This window comes from Carassius carassius, chromosome 1, assembly GCF_963082965.1.
Source record: "Carassius carassius chromosome 1, fCarCar2.1, whole genome shotgun sequence".
NCBI lineage: Eukaryota > Metazoa > Chordata > Actinopteri > Cypriniformes > Cyprinidae > Carassius > Carassius carassius.
This window is the reverse complement of record NC_081755.1, coordinates 25,814,057-25,841,085: the sequence shown is the minus strand read 5'-3', so window position 1 is coordinate 25,841,085 and position 27,029 is coordinate 25,814,057. Positions and strand designations below refer to the sequence as shown.

The window sequence follows — 27,029 nt, the reverse complement described above, 5'->3', positions numbered from 1 at the left end:
AAGGATAGTAGATGCAAGGCGACAGTTGCATACAGTTAACGTTTAGAGCTATAAAATGAATCTGGAAAGCATAAGACTGTTGTGCAAGCTAATGATGCTGTGACAAACAGCGGTTTTAATAAAAACACAGTGTTTACACTATATGGGCTATTCATCATACTTTATGGGCTTGCTTGCAACTGTCTGTACTTTTTATCATCCAAAACATTACACACTTCACCTATAAAGAGATCTAATGTGTGAGTTGCCTTTCCTGAGAGTGAAGCATAAAGATGGAAGAGGATGAGCGGATTGAGATGCTGAATTTAGAGGTGTTTGCTGTTTGTTCTGAGGTCTGGAACTTTATAATAAGCTGTTAGTGTGCTGTGTCAAAATTGTGGCATAAATAAGGGAGGTAGGGATTGATGGATGATTGTTTAGATGATTGATGTGTATTTAGGATGAGAGTTAGAGGAGAGAAGGGAGAGTGTTTATGTGTGTGTGTGTGTGTGTGTGTGTGAGAGAGAGAGAGAGAGAGAGAGACAGTACCTACTTAACCATATTTTGTTGACAAATTTTTACCCAAAAGTGAGCTAAACCTGAGAAAATCTCCAAAAACCTCCCTTTGGGGCTGTCCTCATTTGTAAAACTGGTTTAAAAATACGTTTTTTAAGTTTTTATAAAAATGCAGAAAGTTTTCTGTAAGGGGTAGGTTTAGGTGTACAGTTGCGGTTAGGACAATAGAATATACGGTATATACAGTATAAAAACCATTACGCCGATGGAATGTGCCCATTTAGATATCTAAGTAAATATGTGCGCGTGTGTGTGTGTGTGTGTGTGTGTGTGTGTGTGTGTGTGTGTGGAGCTCATATTCCCTCCAGCTATAACTAATGTCTTGACAGTCACAGTCAGTGGCCCATAGCAAATGCAATACATACTGGTTAAACCAAATTCATCTCAATGTCATCCTGTTGAATTCTTTGTGTATTAGCCACTGTCACATTATTTTGTGTAAAATTTTGCAATTTTTACTCAGAAATTCTAGTTAATTTACATTTGTTCATTTAGCTGACACTTTTATCCAAAGCGACTTAAAATAACTACATATGTCAGAGGTCACACGCCTCTGGAGCAACTAGGGGTTAAGTGTCTTGCTCAGGGACACATTGGTGTCTCACAGTGGATTCGAACCCAAGTCTCTCACACCAAAGGCATGTGTCTTATCCAATGCACCAACACTACCCCTATAATTAATATAATATAATTTAGACAATAATTGCAAAGAAATTGCAATTTACACACTAATTCAAGCATGAGTAGAACGACTAAACTAATATTATTTTCTTGTAAGAAACTTGAATAATCTTGTTTCATTTACAACTTTGAAAAATTATTTCTAAATTCTTTAATTTGTGAATTTGGTCTATTATCATCTGTACGTCTCTGACTCTCACAGGAAAGCAGTAAAGGCCACACTGGTTCTTCTGCCGCTGCTGGGCATCACATACATGCTGTTCTTCGTCAACCCAGGCGAAGATGAGATCTCACAGATTGTCTTCATCTACTTCAACTCTTTCCTAGAGTCCTTTCAGGTGAGCAAACACAGTTTTGACCCTGATTAATTATCTTAAAGCAGATCCGAAACAAATCTTTATGATTTTCACTAAGAATAAATTGCACCTGCTGATTGAGTTGTTTATTTCTGCTTTTTACAAAAAGTGCTGAGGTTTGTGAATAAGTTGCATTGTAAAATAAGCTTAATTTGCATTGAAAATAACAACAGTGACTAAATCTAAATACTGGCAGTGTTTTTTAAATGCATTAAATGCTTGCTTATACTGAATTGCAGGTGCATAGTGTGTAAGACACAGGTTTTGTGCTGAAACATCACATGCTAAGGATTTTGTTTTCGCAAAACACAATTAGTTTGCACGACTAAATGTGTATTTTGAGTTTTAGTGTTTTATTAGTGTTCTCTAGACTCTTAAAGTCTGCCTTGACATCCGAAGCACACAAGGTCAACTCTGTCTCCTGTTTTGCACCATTTGCTTCCTGGCATTCCCCGGGGGTCTCTCACGCATGTCGAAGCCATGTTTTCAACAGATTCATCTGCTCACACATCTGTCCGACTCCTCATGGGAATGATAGTTCATCTGTGGGCAAAATTGAATTTTAGGGTGGTCATGTTAGGAAACTGATTGTTTTGGTTAGTTTTGGCACAATACTGATCAAACTGACAAAATAATGTAAAATCATTAATAAAATCAAAAAGCAATTAAAAAAAAAAGATTATATAATGGATAATACAAAACTATACAGTATAACTGATGGTCCATAGTGGCTCTGCTTGTCCATTTCACTGTCGCACAGTTATATGCAAAGAACACATTTTCTTATAAAATACAGATAATTCATTTGTAAATAAAAGTGCATTAATTAGCTTTAAATGGGTGGGGGGAAAATCCCCAAAAATGCTTTTACTGTAGGCATTATCAGAGGTTTACCAAATTTCTTTGCAAAATACTATGCCAGAAAAAAGAGGATATTATGTAACCGTAATGACAGCAAAACCGTTTATTGGTTTACTTAAATTCCTCGAAGGGGTGATGCTGAGGATTGCTTCTCTTCTTTTCAAAATCATATACCTTTTTTTTTTTGATAGGCAATGTATTATTCAAGTTTTTTATTTCTGTGATGATGTAATTGGCACAGATTTCCCTTTTGAAGGTTACACAAAAATGAGTCTTCTGCTTTCAGCGTCAGCTATTTGACACACTCATGTTTTGTTCATGTAACCCAGACACAAGCAGTATTAAAATGATTTGATAATGATTCATTTATGATTGACAGCTAATAATACAGTTATTATGGATGAAATCATTCCCATTTGTTCTACTTGTCACTCTGAATATCCCATTTCATTTGAAGATACTTGAGATAAATGGGTTGTGAACCCTGTTTTATGCTGAGATATTACTTTTAGGCTATCAAAATTTTATTTCTTATTTTTTTTCTTGTAAATGTAAATTTCTCATTCTCTTGTTCTCTTTACAGGGCTTTTTTGTGTCAGTGTTCTACTGCTTTTTGAACAGTGAGGTAAGAAAGCTTCTTCTTCTGATTCCACTCTCTGCCCAAGTATGCCCAGAGCTTTACTAAAGCGAGAAAGAAATTGAGATTTCTTCAGCCATAGCTCTCCAATGAGACCCAGCCAAAAAAAGTACACATCGAGACCCTCCTAACTCACCATTAACCCAGAACCACCCTTTTGGCAGTCAATAACTATAAAAACAGACTCTGCTCATAAAATATTAATTCCTGAGAGGTCTAAATCTGGCTTGTATTACATGACCTTTGAAAAGGACAGTAAACCCTTGGGAACATCCAGCCAAAATGTTCCTCTTTAGCGTCGTGCCCAGATCGCAAACGCACGCATATCTTAAGCATCATGTTGTACCTCTAAGCAAACAGATGCTGTAAAAAGATCCAGGATTGGATCCGTCGGGGCTGATTTCTTTGTCATTTTAGCCAGTGAACAAGTGTGGGGCTTGATCTGAGGTCACCCTGAATCACAGATAGATATCAGAATACACGAGCAAAGCAGAGTGTACAGTGTTGCTTAAAGTCAAAGCGATAACATTGATCTGTTCCAAGTACATATGAAAGGGACACCGCAATGTCAGACACAAGACCTCCAAAGAAATACCAATGTCATCGCGTTGTGATACTTCAGAAGGTACTTTTGGCTCCAACATGAAAGGCCTGTAGTACTATATTACAGCTGCAATAACAAACATTTGTCAAAGGACAACAGAGAAATGATCTGGCTTGGAAGCACAATAAAGCACTTTCTTGCAGCCAGATTGCTTTTTGCTCACTTTCTCTCAATGTGTTACATCTTAGTTTTTCATTATTATTATTATTATTATTTGATTACCAGTGAAAGCTATTTAAAGGGATAGTTTAACAAAAATGAAAATGTCATCATTGTTGTTCCAAACTTGTACACTGTGTACACTGTCCATATTTTTTTTTCTTTAGCATGCAATAAAAATGTTTGTCTATGCACACTTTTATGCTCCAGTAAAAGGACAGAAAAGGTTCACATGACTTCTTATGTTGCTAGGGAGAAACAGGCCAAAATTGTAATCTCTATTCACAAAAAAAATCTTGAAATTGTATTCACGATTTAAACTGTTGAGTCACAATACACATGAGAATCAGTGAAATTTGAGTGTAGCTTTAATAATTGACTGTATAAGATTTACTGAACCAGGCCTACCTCTTTTAAAGCTTGGTTAGTCTATTTATGTCCGTCAAAAAAAATGTCTTTATTAGTTTGATTTTTCGCTGATGTACCAGATGATTTTGGAATTAATTGTAGATCATCTTTAATAAAAATATGTTGAAACACTAAATATAACTTAAGAAGACGAAAGATAGAGTCTGCAAATGAACAAAACTTCATTCACTAGCCTGTCGTATCTTTTATGGCATGTACCATAACAACACCATCATGATGCTGGGAATTTGTCAAAAGAAAAAAAAAGTAGTTACATATTGTATGTCACAGACAGCTCAGTAAGTTTGACAGACAAATCAGTGCAGTGATTTGATCGACTCTCTCTTTTAAGGTCAATTAAGCTTATTTATGACCAGTTTTAAAGCTAGTTTTGAAGGAAAGGTTGAAAAGAGTTGCGATGTTAAATATGTGCAGTTTTATGATTAAATATATAGATGGTAATCGGCCCTGAAATCCTCAGTCTACTGTCTCAGTTACAATTATGTACTTAGGAAAGCACAGTTAGACTTTCATGCTTGTGTGAGCTAAAAGAAAAAGTGAATGTCGGGGATTATTTTCAGCAAATACTCTGAAAGCTGTATTTCAAACATTGCTTTAAGTATCAGCAGTCACTGACCCAAGGGGTTTTATGCTTTTAGAGAAATACAGAAAAAGAGTGAGTCAAGCTCCTAGAGCTAAGTCAGAAGTTTCTTCTTGAGAATGATTTTTCATCGCGTGTCATGAGTTTGACCTCCCGGATTCATCTTCTGAAACCCCCACTTCACACCCACCACCAAGGTTAATTACATACAGCACCAGGTCTTTGCTGTTCACTTTTGATCTACTGTGGAGACTAACCTTTGACCCTCATGGGCATAGGCAACTGTTGATACTGTGCCATAGGCTGCCAGCATCTGTTTCATGTCTATTCAACCTCTGTCCACTCAGAGCGTTAAGTTAAGAATATTCTGAATTAAACTTCTTTGATAATTAAATTGCATGATAATTGTAGGTAAACAAAATTGGTAATGCTAATATAATTTGCCGTTTTAATTAGATAGGGTACATCGAGGCTAAAGACATCCCGGGGTAAAAGGTGCCTTCGATTTTATTTTCCACAAAACCACTAGATGGTACCAAAACTTGGCGTAGAACTTACCTAAACATCCGCTTTCCGAAATGTTCAAGACTCCCTGTGCAAACAAGAAATTCCTTCCTGACTTGAATCACAGTGATTTGAATTCTAAACATGTTTGGAAGTTTTACTTGTCTTTCTGCTTCAGCGGCTTGTGAAGTGTTTACTGGTTTAAATTTCAGCACAGGCAGCATTGTTGACACAAGCTTTGGTGACTTTGAATCAAAAACCTAATCTGGCGAGAGAGCAACAGGCGTGGAAGCTGTACGCTGTCCATAGCGGCAAATATTTGACCGTTGACCGCTTCAAAGACAGTCCCCCTACAGTGTATTGACTGAGGTGGAGACAGAGAGGTGGTTTAAATGTTTACTCCGACATCCATCTGATTGATTTGCAGAGAGCAAGGCATTTTACAGTCTTTCTGAGAGCCGACACATTGATTCAGTGAAATGGCCCCCTACAAATTACATCTAAAGCGGTTCAGGTTTTTCTCATGTGACCACAGGCATCTGATTATCCCCTATTTTTTTTTTAAATCAAATGTAGGTGCTGGTCATATAATTAGAATATCATCAGAAAGTTGATTTATTTCACTAATTCCATTCAAAAAGTGAAACTTGTATATTATATTCATCATTACACACAGACTGATATATTTCAAATGTTTACTTCTTTTAATTTTGATGATTATAAATGTCAACTAAGGAAAATCTCAAATTCAGTATCTCAGAAAATTAGAATATTGTAAAAAGGTTCAATAAGATTCAATTGAAGACACCTGGTGCCACACTATAATCAGCTAATTAACTCAAAACACCTGCAAAGCGTTTAAATGGTCTCTCAGTCTAGTTCTGTAGGCTACACAATCATGGGGAAGACTGCTGACTTGACAGGTGTCCAAAAGACGACCACTGACACCTTGCACAAGGAGGGCAAAATACAAAAGGTCATTGCAAAAGAGGCTGGCTGTTCACAGAGCTCTGTGTCCAAGCACATTAATAGAGAGGCGAAGGGAAGGAAAAGATGTGGTAGAAAAAAAGTGTACAAGCAATAGGGATAACTGCACCCTGGAGAGGATTGTGAAACAAAACCCATTCAAAAATGTGGGGGAGATTCACAAATAGTTGACTGCAGCTGGAGTCAGTGCTTCAATAACCACTACACAGAGACGTATGCAAGACATGGGTTTCAGCTGACGCATTCCTTGTGTCAAGCCACTCTTGAACAACACACAGCGTCAGAAGCGTCTCGCTTCAAAAAGGACTGGACTGCTGCTGAGTGGTCCAAAGTTATGTGCTCTGATGAAAGTAAATTTTGCATTTCTTTTGGATATTAGGGTCCCAGAGTCTGGAGGAAGAGAGGAGAGGCACACAGTCCACGTTGCTTGAGGTCCAGTGTAAAGTTTCCACAGTCAGTGATGGTTTGGGGTGCTATGTCATCTGCCGGTGTTGGTCCACTGTGTTTTCTGAGGTCCAAGGTCAACACAGCTGTATACCAGGAAGTTTTAGAGCACTTCATGCTTCCTACTGCAGACCAAGTTTTTGGAGATGCAGATTTAATTTTTCAACAGGATTTGGCACCTCCACACAGTGCCAAAGCTACCAGTACCTGGTTTAAGGACCATGGTATCCCTGTTCTTAATTGGCCAGCTAACTCGCCTGACCTTAACCCCATAGAAAGTCTATGGGGTACTGTGAAGAGGAAGATGTGAAATGTCAGACCCAACAATGCAGAAGAGCTGAAGGCCACTATCAGAGCAACCTGGGCTCTCATAACACCTGAGCAGTGCCACAGACTGATCGACTCCATGCCATGCCGCATTGCTGCAGTAATTCAGGCAAAAGGAGCCCCAACTAAGTATTGAGTCCTGTACATGCTCATACTTTTCATGTTCATACTTTTCAGTTGGCCAAGATTTCTAAAAATCCTTTCTTTGTATTGGTCTTAAGTAATATTCTAATTTTCTGAGATACTGAGTTTGGGATTTTCTCGGTTAAACATTACTTACACTATGAGAAAAAAGAGCAATACATTTTATATTTTTACATGAACAATGTAATATTCTATTTATTAAAGCCAATTATGAATCTCATTAAGTTATGCTTTTTAAGCATTGTAGATTTACAGTATTCCAAAATAATAACTCAATGCAGTAACAGTTGAAACGACATATTTTATTTGTGAACTTACGTTCAGTTTTTCTTTTAATATTTAATTTTAAACTCTTTTTGAATTTTTTGGATCATCATTCATCAAAGCTTGGTAAATATTGATCATAGAGATTTCACCAAGCTCACCAAACAACTCAAGACAGATTGTGTTTTCAGGACATTAAGACACAAGTCTTATTTCGTTGTAACAGAGTGGATACATGTAAGTGTGTGAGATATTTGCTTACTTTTTAAATTCCCATTAGCACCATTTTAATTTTCGTTCAGACAGATTCGTGAATAAGAGGCAGGATTTATCACATGAACCAATCACAGCCAATCATAACCAGTCATATCTAGTCATATCATGATGGAGGCATTTTTTGCCCATTCATTCTCAATTTTATATATATATATATATATATATATATATATATAGACCCACACACAGACACACACACACATTTTTTAAAATGCTTTTGCATGTGTGTGTATGTGACAGATAAATACTGCTAATTTGATAAATATTTAATTTAAATTATACTCCTGCAAATAAGATACATTTTCTTAAAAATTTGTAGTGACACTAACTTGTTCGGTCTTTATACATTAAATTCTTAATATCAATAGTAAAGTCTCTTTCTTTGTCCGTAGGTACGCTCAGCCGTTCGTAAGCGGTGGCACCGCTGGCAGGACAAGCACTCCATTCGAGCACGGGTGGCACGGGCCATGTCTATACCCACCTCTCCAACACGGGTCAGTTTCCACAGCATCAAGCAGTCGTCGGCCGTCTGACCATAACTGAAGTGAAGCACCTGTCCCCGTTTCTTCTGCTCCCGCTCTTTCTGTCCTCAGCCAACCATCCACATCCTCTGCAAAACCCAGGGATAACAGCTATGGGCCAAACAGGGTATGATCCTGAGCTGAAACATAGATGAAGGGTGGAAATTGACTGAGATAATGAGGTCCACCTGCCAAACACAGAGGGAGAAAAACTGTTTCAGAAACAGATTAGAGCACTGGTGTTCTCAGACAGCAATGGGAGACCATGGGAGGAATCTGACACATACACAAAAAAGGCTGTTAAATACTGGCAGAGTGTATTTATTCAATAGACAGAGTTTGTCGCATCCTGTTCTCAATTCTTCTCTCATTGAAGAGCTCAGATTATTCCTAACTATCAGAGTAAGATACTATATGATATACACTACAGTAGATGGCCAAAAGTATTACGATTGTTAGCCATACATGTGTCTGAATGGGATCAAATCCATATTCCAACATCTACTGGAAATCTTCCCAGAAGATTGGAAGCTGTTAGGGAGGATAAACTCTATTTATGCCAAATAGTTTGGGAATTAATTGCTTCTGGCCATATATTAATTAATTGCTTTTGGCCATATAGTGCAATAGTTTTAGGATTTTTAAAACAAAATGACGTAATCATAAAAAACCCCACCAGTTTTCCAATTGGAAAACAAACAGTATCTTTAACAGATCTCAATGCGAACTTTCATTATTGTGATTGAATCTTCTGGCTGGATAAATTGGGGACAAATGTTTGGCGTTTTCTCCGAGATGTTCAGATTGTGACCCTTATATTTTTTTGCCTACTCTTCACTCGCTGCTCATCATTGCCCACGTTGTTGCAGCTAGTAATAGTTTCTGTGATCAAACTCATTCAACATGGACAGTTTTCGCTGTGATATGATGAGTATATCTGTTGCCGTGTATGTCATGTAGTGTGAAAATTGTCAACAGTTTTTACAAAGATGAAAGGTATGTATTAATGCTCTCTAAGCCTGTTTGCATCCTGGGACTCAAGGATATTTCTAAACCCTGGGGAAAAGGAGGAAGGAAGCTCACAGGAAAGGGAACAACATCATGAAAGACTCTCATGACTGCTAAGGTAGAAGACGGTATGTTCCAATGCTAAACACATAACACAATCTTTTAAATAAGGGGTTTATCACAGAACAAAGAAAGGATTTTGATTTTATCCTGCATTTTGAGCCTCAGCCAAGCAGGTGATTGAATGTATTTCAATTGACCACTCCAGCTCTCCATTTCATATAAATTCCCAGTTATCAAGCAGTTTTAAGAGATGATCGTAGTACAAAATACTTGAGAAGTTGGACTCTGGAGACTCTTTCAAAAAAGACGTTGGTTTTGTTGCCCAAGAGCCTTATGGATAGTTCACCCAAAAATGACAATTCTGTCATCAATTACTCAACCTCATATTTATCTAAAATTGTAGATATATCTAATATGGTAGAAAGAAATGGGTTCAGAACAGCATGAGGGTGAGTAAATGATGACAGTTTTCATTTTGGCTGAACCATCCTATTTTAAAATGTCAGTTATTTATATGAAACAAGGTGCATTTCAATATTTACATTACTACTGGTGTGGGCAGAAATTTATGGACGGCGGGGAAGTCACCATGTCATTTGTGTACCTTTTTTTCTAGTTTCTCTGGACAGCTGTTCTGTGCAGAAGTAAATTTGAAAAAATTGTCGAATAGTGAGCTTTGGTGTTTTCTAGGACCAGCTTCTTCAGTTCAAATCCCAATAGAATCAGTCCAGAAGAATCACCTCAGCCAAATCTGCTCCTATATCATTAGAGTCAAGAGAGATCTGCATGTATCACGTAGAGTCATTTAACATCTATCCATATGTTATATCCCTCGCCAAGCTGAGCCGCCAATGACCGAGTCCTGTGACCGCTCACTGCTGACTCAGCACAGTAAAGCAGATTTAGCTTTTGTGCTCATACATCCAATCAATCACATCTGATAGGGAGAGCAACGTTGTTTAAAAGAAAAAAAACTGACTCAGGACCTTCATCTATGCCTCTGTGCTCTTCTGACCTTCCTGAAGTACTTGTGTGAGAATCATTTGTAAAGGCTTCAGCAGATTCCACATTCAGTCATGCTTGTTGTGTACGTGTCCAGTAGCACCATATATACGAGTTAGATATCTAGTTGTGTATATATAGGATGACTAGCATTGTGAAGTTTGCTAATTACCATATAGCAGTGTGTGTACCTGACAAACTGAGGACCAAGCTGTGTCACTGCTGCTAGTAAACTGAAACACAAGGGTAATTTTACTAAGTTTAAGACTAAGGCTATGAATGTTTTTCTTTTTCTTTTTTTTTTTAGGCTGTGCACAGTCATTTTTAAATATCCGGATGTCAGCAACTGAGAGGACAGAAGGTAGATTTTTTTTTTTGTCATGACATCTCTCCACTCTGCTGAACTTGTGTACCAAACCACCTTTTTGTTCACTGTTGAGTAAACAAAATGAGGAAAAAGTGAGGGAGTACATTCTGACACAGTTCCAAACAATACTGAGCACTTTGTGTATTGTTATTCAAAAGTTTGTGGTCAGTAAGCTATTATTCCAATGAACACTTGTATTTGGCAAGGATGCATTAAAATTATATTCTTAAATTAAATTTTACATTTTTTAATAAAAAAAATGCTGTTCTTTTGAACTTCCTATTCATCAAAGAATCCTGAAAAAGCAGTTTCCAAAAAAAAAAAAAAAAAAAGCTGTACAACTGTTTTTAACATTGACAATGTTAAGAAATGATTTCACAATATTACTGTTTTTAACATCTTTCAAATAATCTCACTGGCCTCAAAACTTTTGAACTGTAGTTTTTTACATATTGTAGCACTCCAAATCATGATTAAAATATCTAAAATCTGAGATTTAAATGATTTCAAACCACATATGGATGTTGTCTTGATCTGTGGTTACTTATTAAATAAAGCCTATATAATGGCCTGTTAAAGTTGATCTCAAATTGCAACAGCAAAGGAAGATCAACTTACAAAAATGAAACAAATCATCCCATCAATTTACTGGCAAGCCACGAAATTTTCAAACAAGTCTCTCTCACAGCACAATATACCAGTGGACAAAAATATATCAGGAGATAATGTACAGTCCGCCGGTCATTAAGGGGTTTATGAGATAATGACCATCTGTCTGTACATTATTCCACTTGTTAAGACCAGTGCTTATCATTTAAATGCATAAATGGATATGAAATATTGATTTTATGTGAAATGATTTGATTATGTCAGAAGAAAGAGTCTGCAGAGGTTTTCAGGGACAATGGTTAAGCGTGCAGTTTAGTGGTCAGTCTGACTGCGATTGACCAATCAGATTCATGTATCCCAGAAAACAGCCTAATGAAAATAGAGAAACTAAGAATAGCTGGATGCTGAAGAGCAAAACACCTCAGACAGTGATGGATGTGATGTGGACAGAAATGAGAGAAGCTTAGGTTACTATTTATGTCGAACAGATCTGTTCGCTGGTGCGTGAGGAATCGTGAGGTATCTGATTTAGCTTCATGGGCCTGAAGACTTTCACAGCACTGCTCAGACACACTCCATCAGTCTTTGCCTCACTATTTATAGCACTTTAATATTAAACAGCTCAAATGTTCACTTCGTAAACGAACCTGTGGGGCTACTAGCAAAAAGACCATCTAGAGACAAAGGTACAGTCTATACAACATTAAATAATATTACAATATATTCTCCTCCTGAAGAGCTAAATTAGTGACATATCTAAGTGAATTAAGTGTTAGTTAGAAACATATTCTAGTGTTTACGGTCTAACCATACCTAAACCATTTATACTGTATACCACATAAAACATAATCACATATATTATTTACAAATCAATCTGTTCTTGAAAGTAGTGCCACAATTTTACTAAATTCATTGGCACTAGATGCAAATTCATTCTTAAAATTAAAGCTTCCCTACTGGCATCTATGGTTCCATGAGCAACCTTTAACTTGCACGGAAACTTGCAATTTCACTAAAGAGAATGGAAGTATTCACTCGATTATTCAAATGTTCATCACTTTAAGAAAAAAAGGGTTCTTTTAAGAATTGTTCATTTAAAAGGTTCTTTTGGGATCCCAAAGTAGTTCTTTATGGCCTACTGGTTCAAAACTGCCCTTTATGTTTAGGAGTGTAAAATGCTCTCTCAGAACTGGATATATATCTGTCAGGCTGTTCTTTAAAGGTGAAGTGTGTATTGTAAATGTGTCCCATTTTAATATGCAGGCAACTGTATGTAAGCCATTAACAGTTTGACTTTAAAAAAAATAATAATTCTAACGTTATGGCTCTATGAACTTTGTTCTGTTTGCTTGAGCAGATTTGATTCAAGCAATGAATTTCAGGTGTGACTGCCTGGTGTGCTGTTTGTTTTCTAGATAACCAGATTCTAGATTTTTTTTTTCCTGCAAGTGATAAAACCCTGACTTAAATTAAAGGAGGTAACCAAAGCAACAACCTAGCAACCACCCAGGACTCCCTAGCAACCACATAACATTGTGTTTAAAGGAATATTTCTTCAAAAAAAAAAGTTTGTTTCTTCATTTAACCAGATTTTGAAAAATGTAGCATTACATCACTTGCTCAGCAAATGATCAATTAACGTCATGTGAAGTGAAAAGCTGCATGTTTGTGAAAACAAGGCATTTTAACTGCAAACCATTGCTTCTGGTCAAAATGTGAGTCAAATAATCCATAATAAAGCTTCTTTTTTGAATAAACTATTCCTTTAAGTAATTCAGAACAGCTCTGGAGGCACATAAATTACACACTTCAGCTTTGAAACACAAGATATAATAGTGGTTTGTGGGTTTTATGGCTTGTTTGTATATGTTTAGTTTGTTTATAGGTCATGTGACCTCCAGACAGCCATCCCCATTCCAAAGCAAGCTAGCATTCTCCATGCCCTCCAACATATGCAATGTTCCAAAGTACGGCATACACGGTGTGCTCCTCCAACGTACCTCAAAGAAGGCCTAAAAACAGTCTCTGCTTATGACTTATCATTTTGTCTCTGCACATAACTCCAATACCTTCTTCTGTTCAAAGATAAAAATGTCCAGACTCACCATTCTTGGTAAGGTCAGTGTCTGTATCAGATTTGTTGGCCACCATCCTTTACCCAAAATTGTACGTTTTCAGTATTAGTTCAGTCATTTCTAGTAGTGTTGTCATTTCTGTGTTGGTGAGCCCTGGCTTAATTTTCTGTATCTGTGAGAAGCAACACTGGTGTCTGTGTTTGTTTCTGTTTCTTTATTCACTAAAATAATAATAATAATAATAATTTCTTTGTCACTATTTTAGTCTTGTTTTCCAGTAAAGTATTTAATGCATTTAAAACATACATTTATTTTACAAATAAAACTGTGTAAATATATATTTTTTCTTATTTTAAAAACTATTCAAAATAAATCTATTTTGTTAAGTAAACTGAATAAGTACATTTATCTTGTTTTAAAGATGTTTAACTGTTTTACTGGAAAACAACACAAAAATACTGATTCAGAAAAGGATTTCTGCAAAGTTTATTTTCTCTTTTTTTTTTTGAGGTTGTGAATAAGTTCTTCCAAAGTTGTAAAATGTACAGAAGGTCCGAACAAGTACAAGCTGTGTAGCTGTATTTGTAACAACGATGTCAAAACGTGATCTTTTTTGGGTGTTTCTGTTGTGTTTAGTCGCTGATGTGAAAGTGTACAAAGAAAAAAATATTTATTTATACATGTATGGCACAGAAAAAATATCTATATATTTATCTCACTATTTAAATAGGTCAGAAAACACGAGCCCACACACGTGACTCATATCAATATATCCATCACATTAATGTCCAGAATGTGTGAAGACGATGTAACCTTGTATGTCTTGCTTTTTGTGGTTCTGTGAGACAATCTTTCCATCATTTCTGTCATTTTCTGCAGTGCTTCAAGAACATTCTATTTATTACTTTTGCTCCTGTTTGTTTATGACTGATTCGATGTTTGAGAGAATTTAGGAACTGTACAGAAATTTATATTAAATCAACTACACAAAGAGTAAAGTCATATGTTGAAGGCATATAGTACTGTGCTGATCAAGATGTGCATTAAATTGTTTTTCTTTTTTAAATATGTTTCCATTGTGGTGTGTTTATTTCCACAGGTTCGGTAAATAAAAATTGCTAGTATTCATTTAAATCACACTGTATGTACAGTAGCAACATCACATCACTTCAAATATACTGAGTTCCTTAAAAGGGCATGCTATTGACTTTAATCTTTTCAGTGCGTCATTACATCATGTTTTTGTAATTCTACAGAAATGTTTGAAAGCCTTCTTCAGGTTAACATGACATATGATCTATCTGTAATAATGATATATATTCTTCAGGATGTCCTGGACGCTTTGAAATAACATGCAATCTGAGCCAGAACATTGTGGAGAAAGTTGATCTGTTTTAGTAGAAAACAAATCCCAAAAAGGGCAATTTTTTTCCGGTTCATTTGGCTTGAAAAGCTCAAAAACAACATTTCTTCAAAATTCCGTTACCTGTTCTAATTCCTAAGCTGTTTCTCATTATAATGAAGCACATTCGATTACCTTTACACCTTTTTTCATAGAATCATTCTTGTAGACTTTCACTTTATGCTTCTTTCATGCTTTTCCTCTGACCGAACCTTGACTTGCTTAAGACCATCAATAAGGAATACCACCTACAATTAATCTGACAAGAAAGCTCAGATGTCGTTCAGGTGTGAAAACGCCCTAGAAGGCCCAGCTTGTGAAGACACATCACTGACAGCACATGAACACTGAGGCCAAACAAACACAAATAACTTTTTCTTGTGGTACAGATGTTAAAAGCATATTTTTTTCCATATACAGAGATGTTTTTGATTCTTTTGAGGGTACTAACACCCAATAAATGTAAGTGAGATGATTGCTGCAATGATTTGGACATGGAAAATTATATACACACAGCAACACCTGACTTGGGAAATCCCTACACTTTTACTAGACTTGTACAATATCCATTATGTGGTTGAGTGTTGTACCAAATCTTTCCAGACAATTTTTTTAATGAAAAATTATTTTATTTATTTTATACACACACAAGATAAAAACCATGAAATTTGAATTTTTCCCCCCTTGTAGATGAGTGGATCTTCTGAAGTGAATGGGTGCCATCATAATGAGAGCCCAAACAGTTGATTAAAACCTCACAATAATCCACAAGTAATCTACATGACTTCAGTCCATCAGTCAACATACAGTGAATTGAAAAGCTGTGTTTGTAATTAACAAATTCAGAACATTTTTAACTTCAAACCATTGCTTCCTGCTCAATATGCTGTAAAATACGAGAAAAAGTCATCACATCTTAACCAGGAGTACAGATCAAGTTGAAAAAATTTGGATTATTGTGATGTTTTTATCAGCTGTTTGGATTCTTATTCTGATGGCACCCATTCACTTCAGAGTATCCACTGATGACCAGGTGATGTGATGCTAAATGTCTCCAAATCTGAATCAAGTTCTTCTACATCTTGGACTGCATTTTCAGATAATTTGGCTGAACTGTTTTCAAGACCAAATGTAACATGAAAACATCAGCAATCAAAGTGAGAATAAATAATGGATCATGTAAGGTATGGTCCATTTTAAAAAAGGAAAATGTCTGTGAGTTTAGGATGCATTAGTATTAAATGCAGAAATGTATATGGAAAATTTTATATATCTGTTTGATTAAGCTGATGTGAGATGGATGTTTGGGTGGATTTATTTTGCATGATTACAGCGACAGTGAAGCTTTTGAAAAAAACTTGCTTCAGAGCAATAAGCATAATGGTCCTGGAAATTGTAAGAGCGTCATAAACATATTAAATAAAAAATAAAAAAGACCAAATGGATGCAAAAAAATATTCAGCAGGTTTTTTTGAATATTCAGTTTTTTGTAAGTTAGCTAAAATAAAAAACAGATGCAACTGACATTTTGTAATAGAATTGAGAATAACTTTTATCATACAAAGAGTAGGAGGTTTTTGCTTCAAGATATCTCAATTCAAGCATAAATTAGTTCATGCGAAAATAAATCTTGTTAAACTATGTAATCTCCTCTCATTCATAACAAAGATCCATGTATTTGGCTAAAGAACCCCACACAGCTCCAGCTTCTGAGAGGGTCTTTGTTTGACATTTGGACCAGATCACTGGTTTTCTTTATTTCACTCATCTGGTTAAATTCCCACATAGACCAAGAGAGAGGTCAGAGCAGAGGGTCACGTTACTATGACCTCAATAATTCTTGAAAGATCGCAAAAAGAAATTGGTTTTGAACACGTAGAGTTCACCCAAGACCACAGAAAACCTGCAGAAATCTTAAGAACAATGTCCACAGGGACCAGAGAAGAACTGGACTTTGTCTGATCGTGGTTCGTTTCATTAACCAACACTAGAGCAACTACAATTTCAGAAAGACATTCTCAAACCAAAGAAATAGATGGAATGTTTTCCACAATACATAAGGCCAGTTCCTCTATGCAGAGCAAACTTAAAAGCAAGAAAACTGAAAGCAAGGTCACTGTCTTAACCTATTTATTATAAGCTGAAATGTGTGTAGGTGTGCAAAAAACAATCGGCTTTGATTGCCAGGTCTAATACCAGTTGAACACCATCACATTGAACTCTAAAGTCATTTATTTGCATGCATATTCATATTTTAAGCAATGGAGAGTAAATGGTGACTGATGCATTTTGAAAGTCACGTCTAATTGATGTAATCCTAACCTGAACTGTTAAGCTACAGTAATTGTACATCAAACTCAATATGAGCAAACTGCTATCTAAAAAAACTAGAAGCATTACAGTGTCCTTTGTTTTATTTCAGATGTCATTTGTGATTGAGTTAATGAATTGGAAATTTATGACAGATGGTTAATAGATTATTGTCACCTATTAAGTATGCACAAACAGTTAAAAGATGTGGTGTTTTTCACATAAATTCACTTGATAGCACAAGATGATGGCAGCTTGAGTTTGTGACACGTTTATATGCTCTAATGTGGCAGCAGTGCTTTTAACAGTCCCTCGCTCCCCGCTTAATGTTAGGAACAGCGTCATGACTTTGCCCAAAGGCACATTGCCCTCTAAGACTGCCAGATAGGAAGATGCTCACTTCCTTTTTACTTCATCATTGTAAAAAGCTGGCAGCAATTAGAGTGTCTCAAAGCCAATAAACAAACATGCATGTTCTCCAGATGTAAATGCCTCTATCATAATGTAAAGCAATGCTCTGTTTTTCTATTGTGTAAACGAAAATCAGGAACTGCTTAACAAATTACTTAGTTTCAAATAAAATTTTCTTCATTTATTGCCATTTTAAGGGCAATGATTCTTTTTAGATTCTGTTTAGTTTTTTTGTCTATGAATGCATGGATCTAGAGGTAATATGATTGGGAGAAAGACGACCGACAGAGTCGTGGGTGATGATGGAGGTAGGATCCAGGGAGAAGACAGGTAGCATGGGCAGGAGGAGCCTGGGTGACAGAGGGAGGAGACAGGCAGGAGCAGGAGGAGCCAGGAGGGACCAGGCCACAGCCATGATTGCGGCCCATGGTTGAGCCGACAGAGAGGAGCCATGGTGGAGGAATGGCTGATGGCCCGAGGGGGCCAGTCGATGGTGGCGGAGCAGTAAGTGATGGAGCCCGAGCCTGAGCCTGAGACATTGATCTGAAGAGCCAGGGTGACGGGTCTGGAGGGTCAAGGTGGAGCAGATGGCTCCGGCGACCGAGGCAGAGGCAGGGATCCGGAAGGCTGCGGTGGAGCTGGAGAGTCAGAGGATCAAGGTGGAGCTGGAGAGAAAGAGGAGCTTGACAGAGCCAGAGGGACGGAGGAATGAGGTTTAGCCAGAGGAATGAAGTCTCGAGGCTCTGGCTCTCTGTCAGTGGTGGGCTCAGGCTCTTGCTCTGAGCAGCAGGGTGTGCAAAAAAGCACAGCTTACTATTTCTCTTCTAGTTCCGGTCTTCTGTCATGCCACGGTTGAATGAAACGCATGAGGAAGATGATGAAAAATTTAAATTGTCTTTAATAATCCACAATAGGGCAAACACATGATGGACAGGCGGAATCGCATGCACAACTGCACGACAAACATAAACAGAACACAAAGTGAACAGAACACAACTTAAATAGTAGGACTGATGAGGGTAATTAAAATGCCCCTATTATGCCATTTTTATGGTTCCTAATAATGTTTTGGGAGTCTCCTACTATAGGATTTCATGCATGAAAGGACAAAAAATGCTTTTGTTTTTTCAAAATATGCATTTAATATCACCTAATTTTCAAGCGATCAAATTATTAGTTCGAAGCAGTTCAAAGATTCAGTCTCTCTAAACCCGTCCTTTCTGTGAGCCTGCTCTGCGTTGATTGGTCAGATGGCCTAGTCTGTTGTGATTGGTCTACGGCATACGGTTTCAATAGTTCTGTATTTTGAATGCTCTATAGAAAATATATAATATCTAAAATATCTAGAAAAAAACATCTACTATTTTTCATACTTTCAGGTTGTGATTCAGTGGAGCAGCTGGTCCAAATAAACAGGATACTGATCCATCTTTCAACAGCAAATATTTTGTGAATCCCACATTGAACTCCCAGAGATTAGAGAAGCAGTCATCAGTAGAATGATGCCTTTGTGGACGCGGTCAATTTGTTTGCGGCTGGCCAACGTTGAACATTGGCGAAAATTCTGAAAATGTATTACCTTGTGACGTTTAGCCATCACAGAAGTGGGATTCTTATCAATAACGACTCGTTTCAGCTGTTCAGAGTCGACTCTTTATTTTGTGAGACAATAACTTTATTCATCGTGCACTTTCAGCTTTACAACTTTGCAGATAATTTACAGTACATTCACATACAGCCAGTGTTGGGAAGGTTACTTTGGAAATGTAATAAGTTACAGATTACAAGTTACCCTATTTAAAATGTAATAGTAGTGTAACTTTTTTAATTACTTTAATAAAGTAATGTAACTAATTACTTTTGAGTACATTTTGATTACTTTTATAAATTTCTAATGAATGTTAATTTGCAACTGTTAATCATCTTGAACCATTTTACTCCATGCAGGTTTAACCTTACAGTAGTGCTCAATACTGTCAGACTTTCATCATTCTTCATTACCTGAATTGAGATGATCACATTTGAACACATCCACCACACAATCAGACTTTAGTACTGCTTTTTACTTAGAGATTGATCTGAAGTTCAAAGCAGATTTAAAATCAAAAGAAATAGTTTATAGATACTGTTTTTAAACCAAATCTTTGCATAACTACAGGCATCTAACTGCATTTAACAATGGTTTGGGGAAAAATAGTTAATAAAAAAATAAAAGCATATACATCAACTCAAATACGGTTATCTAATAAGCATGTGTCCTATTTTGTGTACTACTCCTGAAACATTGGTGTCTTTTTGAAACACTGCTGTCTCTTTGTATATGATATGATATGATGATAGTTTCTCAAAATAAGTAAAAAATGCTCATGAAGTGACTGTTCTAGAGATTAATTTCCATGAGGGGCGGACTGGGAAAAAAAAATAGGCTGGGAAATCTCACACTCATACACCCACAACCCATTCTGAAACATGGACAACCCTATTATTATTTTTTTGGACCTGACATGAAAAAGATTTGAATCCTTAGGTTGGGGGACTTGCAACGTAATCAAGAGTTCTCTCCTGAACTGCACATTCACTTCCATGATCCATCCATCTCTCTCATGACTTTAATACTTAAGATTTTTATTTGACTTTTACCATGTTTTGTAAGTGCAATTTTGTTTTTTTGGCAAATGAATTACCACTTGTATTTATTTTTACTACAAATTCCATAGTTAAACCACGGTTAGTGCCATACCATAGGCTACATTAATTTTCCTAAGGGTTGTGTTTTTGTATCCACTAGCTCCCCCTAAACCTATGATAAAATATGATGATTTGTCTGCTAACTTACTACTGTAACATTACAAAAGATAATAATGACGTCGTTTATACAGTATTTTGAGTGATTGCGAGCAATGTGCTGCTGCTGCTTGACTAAGTAAACAAAGACAAAACTACATTAGCATCTTTACAGATGAAACTGACCTGCACCTGAAACCCTGAACAGAAGTGTCGCTTCTCTGCTCCAGCTGTGCGCTTACACAGTTCACTCCGGTCTCTCTCTCTCGCATTGATTACTCGGAGTCTGATCCAAACCGTTCGGCGGAGGCGCGGAGAGCGCGCGAGCCCAACCATTGCCAGTCACGACTAACCGATTCATGATTTATTAGAGATTTAATTATCGAATGGCGGATTCGGAAATAATCGCTTTAGTATATTCGGCCTGCAATTATACAATAACAATATTAAAGTAGAAGGCCAAATCGTCTGCCAGGCCACCGGGAATAGTCCCGGTTCTCACGATGTCCAGTCAGCGCCTGATTTCCACAGACACGCAGAATGTGCAGGATTCATATTCAGTCTTTTTGCGGCTTAATATTTACAGACATCAGTCCATATCGGGTTGTGATTCAAGTGTACTGACCTACTTTTGATTTATTCGTCCAAAATGTGGCATATTGCGTCCGCGTTATAGGCTGAATTACATTTTTATGACTGGATCCTACGAATGTGTTTTCCGCGTCTCGGAGATTATGGGCCATATGTCTTAGTATGTGGATGTGTGTAAATAAGTAAGCTGTATGTGGATGTGTGTAAATATTCAAATGTAATCCTCTTTGTAATCGTTACAATTTTCATAAGTAACTGTAATTTAATTACTCATTTTTTCTTAGTAACTGTAACTGATTACTGTTACATTTTTTTTGTAATTAAATTACGTAACGCCGTTACATGTAACTAGTTACTCCCCAACACTGCATACAGCTATATTACACACTGTATGAAATGCAATATTGGAAATGGCATGATAGGGGCACTTTAATGCCACACACCTGAAACCAATGACAATAATCAGACGGACACAGAAACTAGGTCAAACAGAGCACATGAGGAAGACAACACAACAAACAGTCCATGGTGTGACAATGTTCAAGTAGAAAACTGTTTTTAAATTGTCACATTTTTTAATAATTTTACTGTTTTTACTGTATTTCTGATCAAATAAATGCAGCTTTGGTGAGCATAAGAGAATTATTTCAAAACATTTATTTTACATTTAAATATTTACTGCATCTACTGCAATATAGTTGTGTGGTACAGCTTAAAATTTCTTTAATATCCTTTTTTGTCTGTAGGGTCACCTTTACCTGAGCTATTTCAGACTTTTCTTTTCTATAGAAGCACAGGCATATTTAAAAATAGCCTGCTGTGCTATTGCACCTCCACACCTATATTTAAATTTTTGGCCAGAAAAGGACCTGAGAGGGTCAATTAATTCTGAAACCAGTTTGTGACCTTACAGACACTATGAACTGTATGTCCATTAAAAGCCTGCACAACTATTTTTACATTAAATTCCAGGTGCATTCTCAATGACCTATAAATCTGCCCATTGTGACCAAAGGCGTATCTGGCTGCTATTGTTCTGTGTTTTCTGTGTTATGCTGTTCAAAAGTCTTGTATCACAATTGTTAATCTATCATCCTGTGCTACCCAACTTTTAGGTTCACAGCAATGCCACACACATGCGCATCAGAACTCTGCAGATAAGGTTAAGTGCTCGGGGTGCAGGCCTTGCTCCAAAGCCACCTCTTATCTGCCTGACCACCCTAAACACCCAGGTTGTGTTTTAGGAGACACACTGCTTCATAGATTAAATTACTGTGGTTGGTCAATAGCTACAGATGGAGAATGTCAGATAATGCAGTAAGCTATTGAGAGAGGAGCTGGCTCACGGGAACTCAGGTCTGCTCAAGAAAAAGAAAAAATAACAACAACAGCACTGAGAAAGTAGTGATATACCTGTGTTTGGAATCTCATGCTGTTGAACTCAATATTAATGAAAAAAAGTTGCTTGGCAACTGCAATAGCATCCAGTTATACTAATTACTGTGATTCTTATCTTAATTACCATTATCTTACCTAATCTTACTCATATTACATTTACAAATAAAACTATTATAAAGTAGGTATTTTTAATACCTGTCACAGTCTTCATCTGGTGTGCCCAGGATGGCCTTCAGACTTGACTAAGACTCTACCAGAAATTACTCCAGACATGACTCGAGGAAAAGTACTTATGAAAATTGTAAAAGCAACTTGAGTCTTTTTTCCTTAAATACTTATATAAATTATATTCAAAAAAGGGGACCGCATCTGCACCCCCGGCTTCCGTCCTGACTGCCAACCGTAACACAGCACCATTTTTTTGAGAACAGCGTGTCAAAACAGCGGAGAAGATCACATAACAAGCGCCCAGGGTCGTTTATAGTAAATATCTTTTAGCGCTATATCCTCTAGTATTTTTATCAAAAGCCAAACGTGCTTTATTCATACCCTTTCAGTGACGGCATTCTGTCTATTTGTCCTACTTTCTACCTCCCATTAAAACAGTGGGTAGTACAATTCGACAATGAAAAATTCTACCTGTAAAGTTATTGTTTATTAATGTCTACCCCTACCCATACCACAACAGTAATGCAAATACAGTAATTATGTGTCATATTCGCGATTGTGGTTTTGTAATATCAATGTCACATATTTCTTTGTGTGTCATGGTAGATCCATACTCTTATTATAGAATTTTCATTACAGAAAAACATTTTGAATGTTTTGAACATGTTAATGGATTAAAACATGGCCTATAAATAACAGGCTGGATGTACAGCAGTGTTGGGAAGGTTACTTTGGAAATGTAATAGGTTACAGATTACAAGTTACCCTGTTTAAAATGTAATAGTAGTGTAACTTTTTCAATTACTTTATTAAAGGAATGTAACTAATTACTTTTGAGTACTTTTTGATTACTTTTCTAAATTTGTGAAAATTAAAGAATAATAAATAAAAGCATATACATCAACTTAAATACAGTTATCTAATAAGCATGTGACGTATTCTTTGTAATAAACTCCTGAAACATTGGTGTTTTTTTTAAACTGCTGTCTCTGTATATGATGATAGTTTTCTCAAAATAAGTAAAATGCACATTAAGTGACACAGAGCAGTTCTAGAAATTATGTTTATGTGCTCGTGTACTCCTATATTGAGGCGGCAGAGGTCGAAAACACTGCGAGCTTCAGTAGGCCTATGTGTAGTAAATGAAACCATGTCTTTGCCATTAATTTACAGGAGGGGCGGACTGGGAAAACAATTCAGACTGGAAAATTCAAACTCATACAAACAAATTCATGGACAAAACTATTTTTTTGTATGGACCTGACATAAAAAAGGTTTAAATCTTTAATTTGGGGACATGCTAAATAATTAAAAGTTCTCTCCTGAACTGCACCTTCACTTCTATTTTTCTCTTCAGTCTCTTTATTTTGCCCTGTTATCCATCTCTCTCATGACTTTAATACTCAAGATTGAACAAAACTATACTGTACAATACAATACTCTACAATACTACAATATCTTTATAGAAAAATCCTAATACTGTACACGAGTCATGTTTTTCCCTTACAAAAATTAACCTTGCTTTTATTAGCCTATATAAAAGTAAAATAACCTTGTTATGTTTTTGTTTTTTTGCAAATGGATTTGTATTTATTTTTAAATAAATACATTTGTAAAATAATTTTACATTTTTGGTTACCACATTTAAACAATAGTAACCATTTTCTCTGGATTTATAGTTAAATATTAAAATGTTAATTTTCATAAGGGTTGTGTTGTTGTCTGTCGTAGCTCCCCCTAAACCTATAAAAAATCGGATTTTTTTTCAGATAAATTCCTACTGTAGCATTACAACAGATAATAATGATGTCCTTTATATAGTATTTTGAGTGATGACTGGTGAGCAACGTGCTGCTGCTTGAATAAATAAAAAAAATAAACAAAGACAAAAAAAGCATCTTTACAGATGAAACTGACCTGAAACCCTGAGCAGTAGTTCTGCTTCTCTGCTCCAGCAGTCCACTCTCTCTCTCTCTCTCTCTCTCTCTCTCTCTCTCTCTCTCTCTCTCTCTCTCTCACACACACATTGATTACTCTGAGTCTGATCCAAACCGTTTGGCGGAGGCGCGGAGAGCGCGCGAGTCATGACTAACACTTCATGATTTATTAGAGATTTAATTATCAAATGATCGCTTTAGTACATTCGGCAGGCAATTATACAATAATGATATTAAATAGTGGGGCAAAATCGGCTGCCAGGCCTCCGGGAATTGTCCCGGTTCTCCCGGTGTCCAGTCCGCGCCTGATTTCCACAGACACGCAGAATGTGCAAGTCATATATTGAATTTTTGGGGCTTTATATTCACAGACACTAGTCAATGACATGTTTTGATTCAAGTGTACTGACCTACTTTTGATTTAGTCATCCAAAATGTGGCATATTCCGTCCGCGTTAGGCATTCCGTTTTTATGACTTGATTCTACGAACCAGACTGTGTTTCTGCATCCCGGAAATTATTAGGGCGGTATGTCTCAGAATAGTCAGTGCAATTTAGGAAAGAAATAAGTTAAATCTGTATGTGGATGTGTGTAAATATTCAAATGTAATCCCCTTTGTAATCGTTAAAAATTAACGTAACTGTTAATTAACTGTAATTTAATTACTCATTTTTTCGTAGTAACTGTAACTAATTACAGTTACAATAATTTTGTAATTAAATTACGTAACGCCGTTACATGTAACTAGTTACTCCCCAACACTGATGTACAGTAACCTTACATCTTAACACTGCTTTCTTATTTTTTACAAAGCAGATCATAGATCATACATTTTGTCTATAGCCTATAAAACAGCTTCGTAAATACGAAGATTTCAATTCATGAGGGTTCTGAAATTCTGAATGAGATTTTTTCAGCAAGCCATTAAATGACTTGAGACTCAACTCGGACTCGTGACCAAAGACTCAAGACTTGACTCAGACTCCAGGTTAAAGACTTCAGACTTGACTCAGACCTCAGCGATAAAGACTTCAGACTTGACTCAGACCTCAGCGATAAAGACTTCAGACTTGACTCAGACTCCAGCGATAAAAACTTCAGACTTGACTCAGACTCCAGTGATAAAAACTTCAGACTTGACTCAGACTCCAGGTTAAAGACTTCAGACTTCACTCTAACTCCAGCAATAAAGACTTCAGACTTCACTCTAACTCCAGCAATAAAGACTTGTGAACATCTCTGCCTCAGGCACTGTGACAATACTTAGTAAAATTATTATAGGTATCATATTGCATATTATAAGACAATATAAAAAAATCTTAAAATATTTACACTGCTGTTTGAAAGTTTGGGATCAGTAAGATTTGTTTTAAAGAAGTTTCTTAAGCTCATCAAGGTTGTGTTTATTTCCTCAAAATACAGATGAGAAATAAACAGGAAAATTATTAAATATTATTGAAATTTAAAATAAATGTTTCGACTTTAATACACTTTTAAATATAATTGATGATGCAAAGCTGAATTTTCAGTACTCATTACTCCAGTCTTTGGTGTCACATGATCATTCAGAAATCATTCTAATATGCTATAATATAATATAATATCATATATATATATATATATATATATATATATATATATATATATATATATATATATATATATATATATTAATATATAAATTATATATATATATATATTATTTTATTTATTTTTTTAAGGAAATTTGTATTCAGCAAGGTTGTGTTAAATTGTTCTTTAAAAAATTATAGTAAAGACTTTTATTGCAGAATTATAATAATTCTGAATAAATGCTGTTATTTTTAATTCTTTATTTATTTAAAAAATCCTAAAAAATATATATTATTAAGCAGCACAACTAACAGTTATAGTAAATCAGCATGTTAGACTGATTTCTGAAGGATCATGTGAGACTGAAGACTGGAATAATGGCTGATGAAAAATTGGCTTTGCACAAGAAATAAAAAATATTTTTTTATAGTGTATTACAATAGAAAACATTTGAAAATAAAAAAATCATAACTTTTTATCTTAATGTGAATAGAATATAAAATGTTTCAACACCGCAAACCAAGCTTTCCAAGCTTATTTATGACTGAAAAAAATCATATCACATGTGTTGCTTTGCTTTGACAGACCCTACCAGATACTACCATACAGACTTCTGACATTCCATCATACCTCATGAGGGAACGTTTCCAAGAGCAAAACACACAAGATCCAGGCTCAGATGACAGTATTCATAACATCACTGGAATGCATTAAATGTGTTGGAGCTGTTAAATGTACGAATCTGGAAGAATTTCACTTGGAATTGCATTCCTCATGTATCCACTTAAATGTTGGTCTGGAAGCATGAGATCTCAGATATCAGTCCCTCTGTTGAAATGACCAACAGACAGTTTGTGATTTACCAGAGAAGCAACATGAATAACTGTAAAAGTACAGCTTATTCAGCTTATTTAAAGCATTGCAATCAAAAATAAATAAAAAAGTTGATGATTCATTCAAACCAGAGAAAGGATTTTTTAAAGGACCTTAAACAAACTAGTA

The 27,029-nt window shown here is 36.0% G+C and overlaps 2 protein-coding genes across 2 annotated transcripts in view; both read left to right on the top strand.

Annotated features, from left to right (window-relative positions):
- crhr1 (corticotropin releasing hormone receptor 1) overlaps positions 1–9,128 on the top strand; it is a 148,832-nt gene extending 139,704 nt beyond the window's left edge. Inside the window, exons 12-14 of the mRNA XM_059553061.1 lie at positions 1,439–1,574; positions 3,037–3,078; positions 8,201–9,128. Coding sequence (XP_059409044.1) covers positions 1,439–1,574; positions 3,037–3,078; positions 8,201–8,341 — 319 coding nt within the window. The 3' untranslated portion in view covers positions 8,342–9,128. The remainder of the gene's footprint in view (positions 1–1,438; positions 1,575–3,036; positions 3,079–8,200) is intronic.
- cdc27 (cell division cycle 27) overlaps positions 1–27,029 on the top strand; it is a 364,243-nt gene that overhangs the window by 235,681 nt on the left and 101,533 nt on the right. The window lies entirely within an intron of this gene.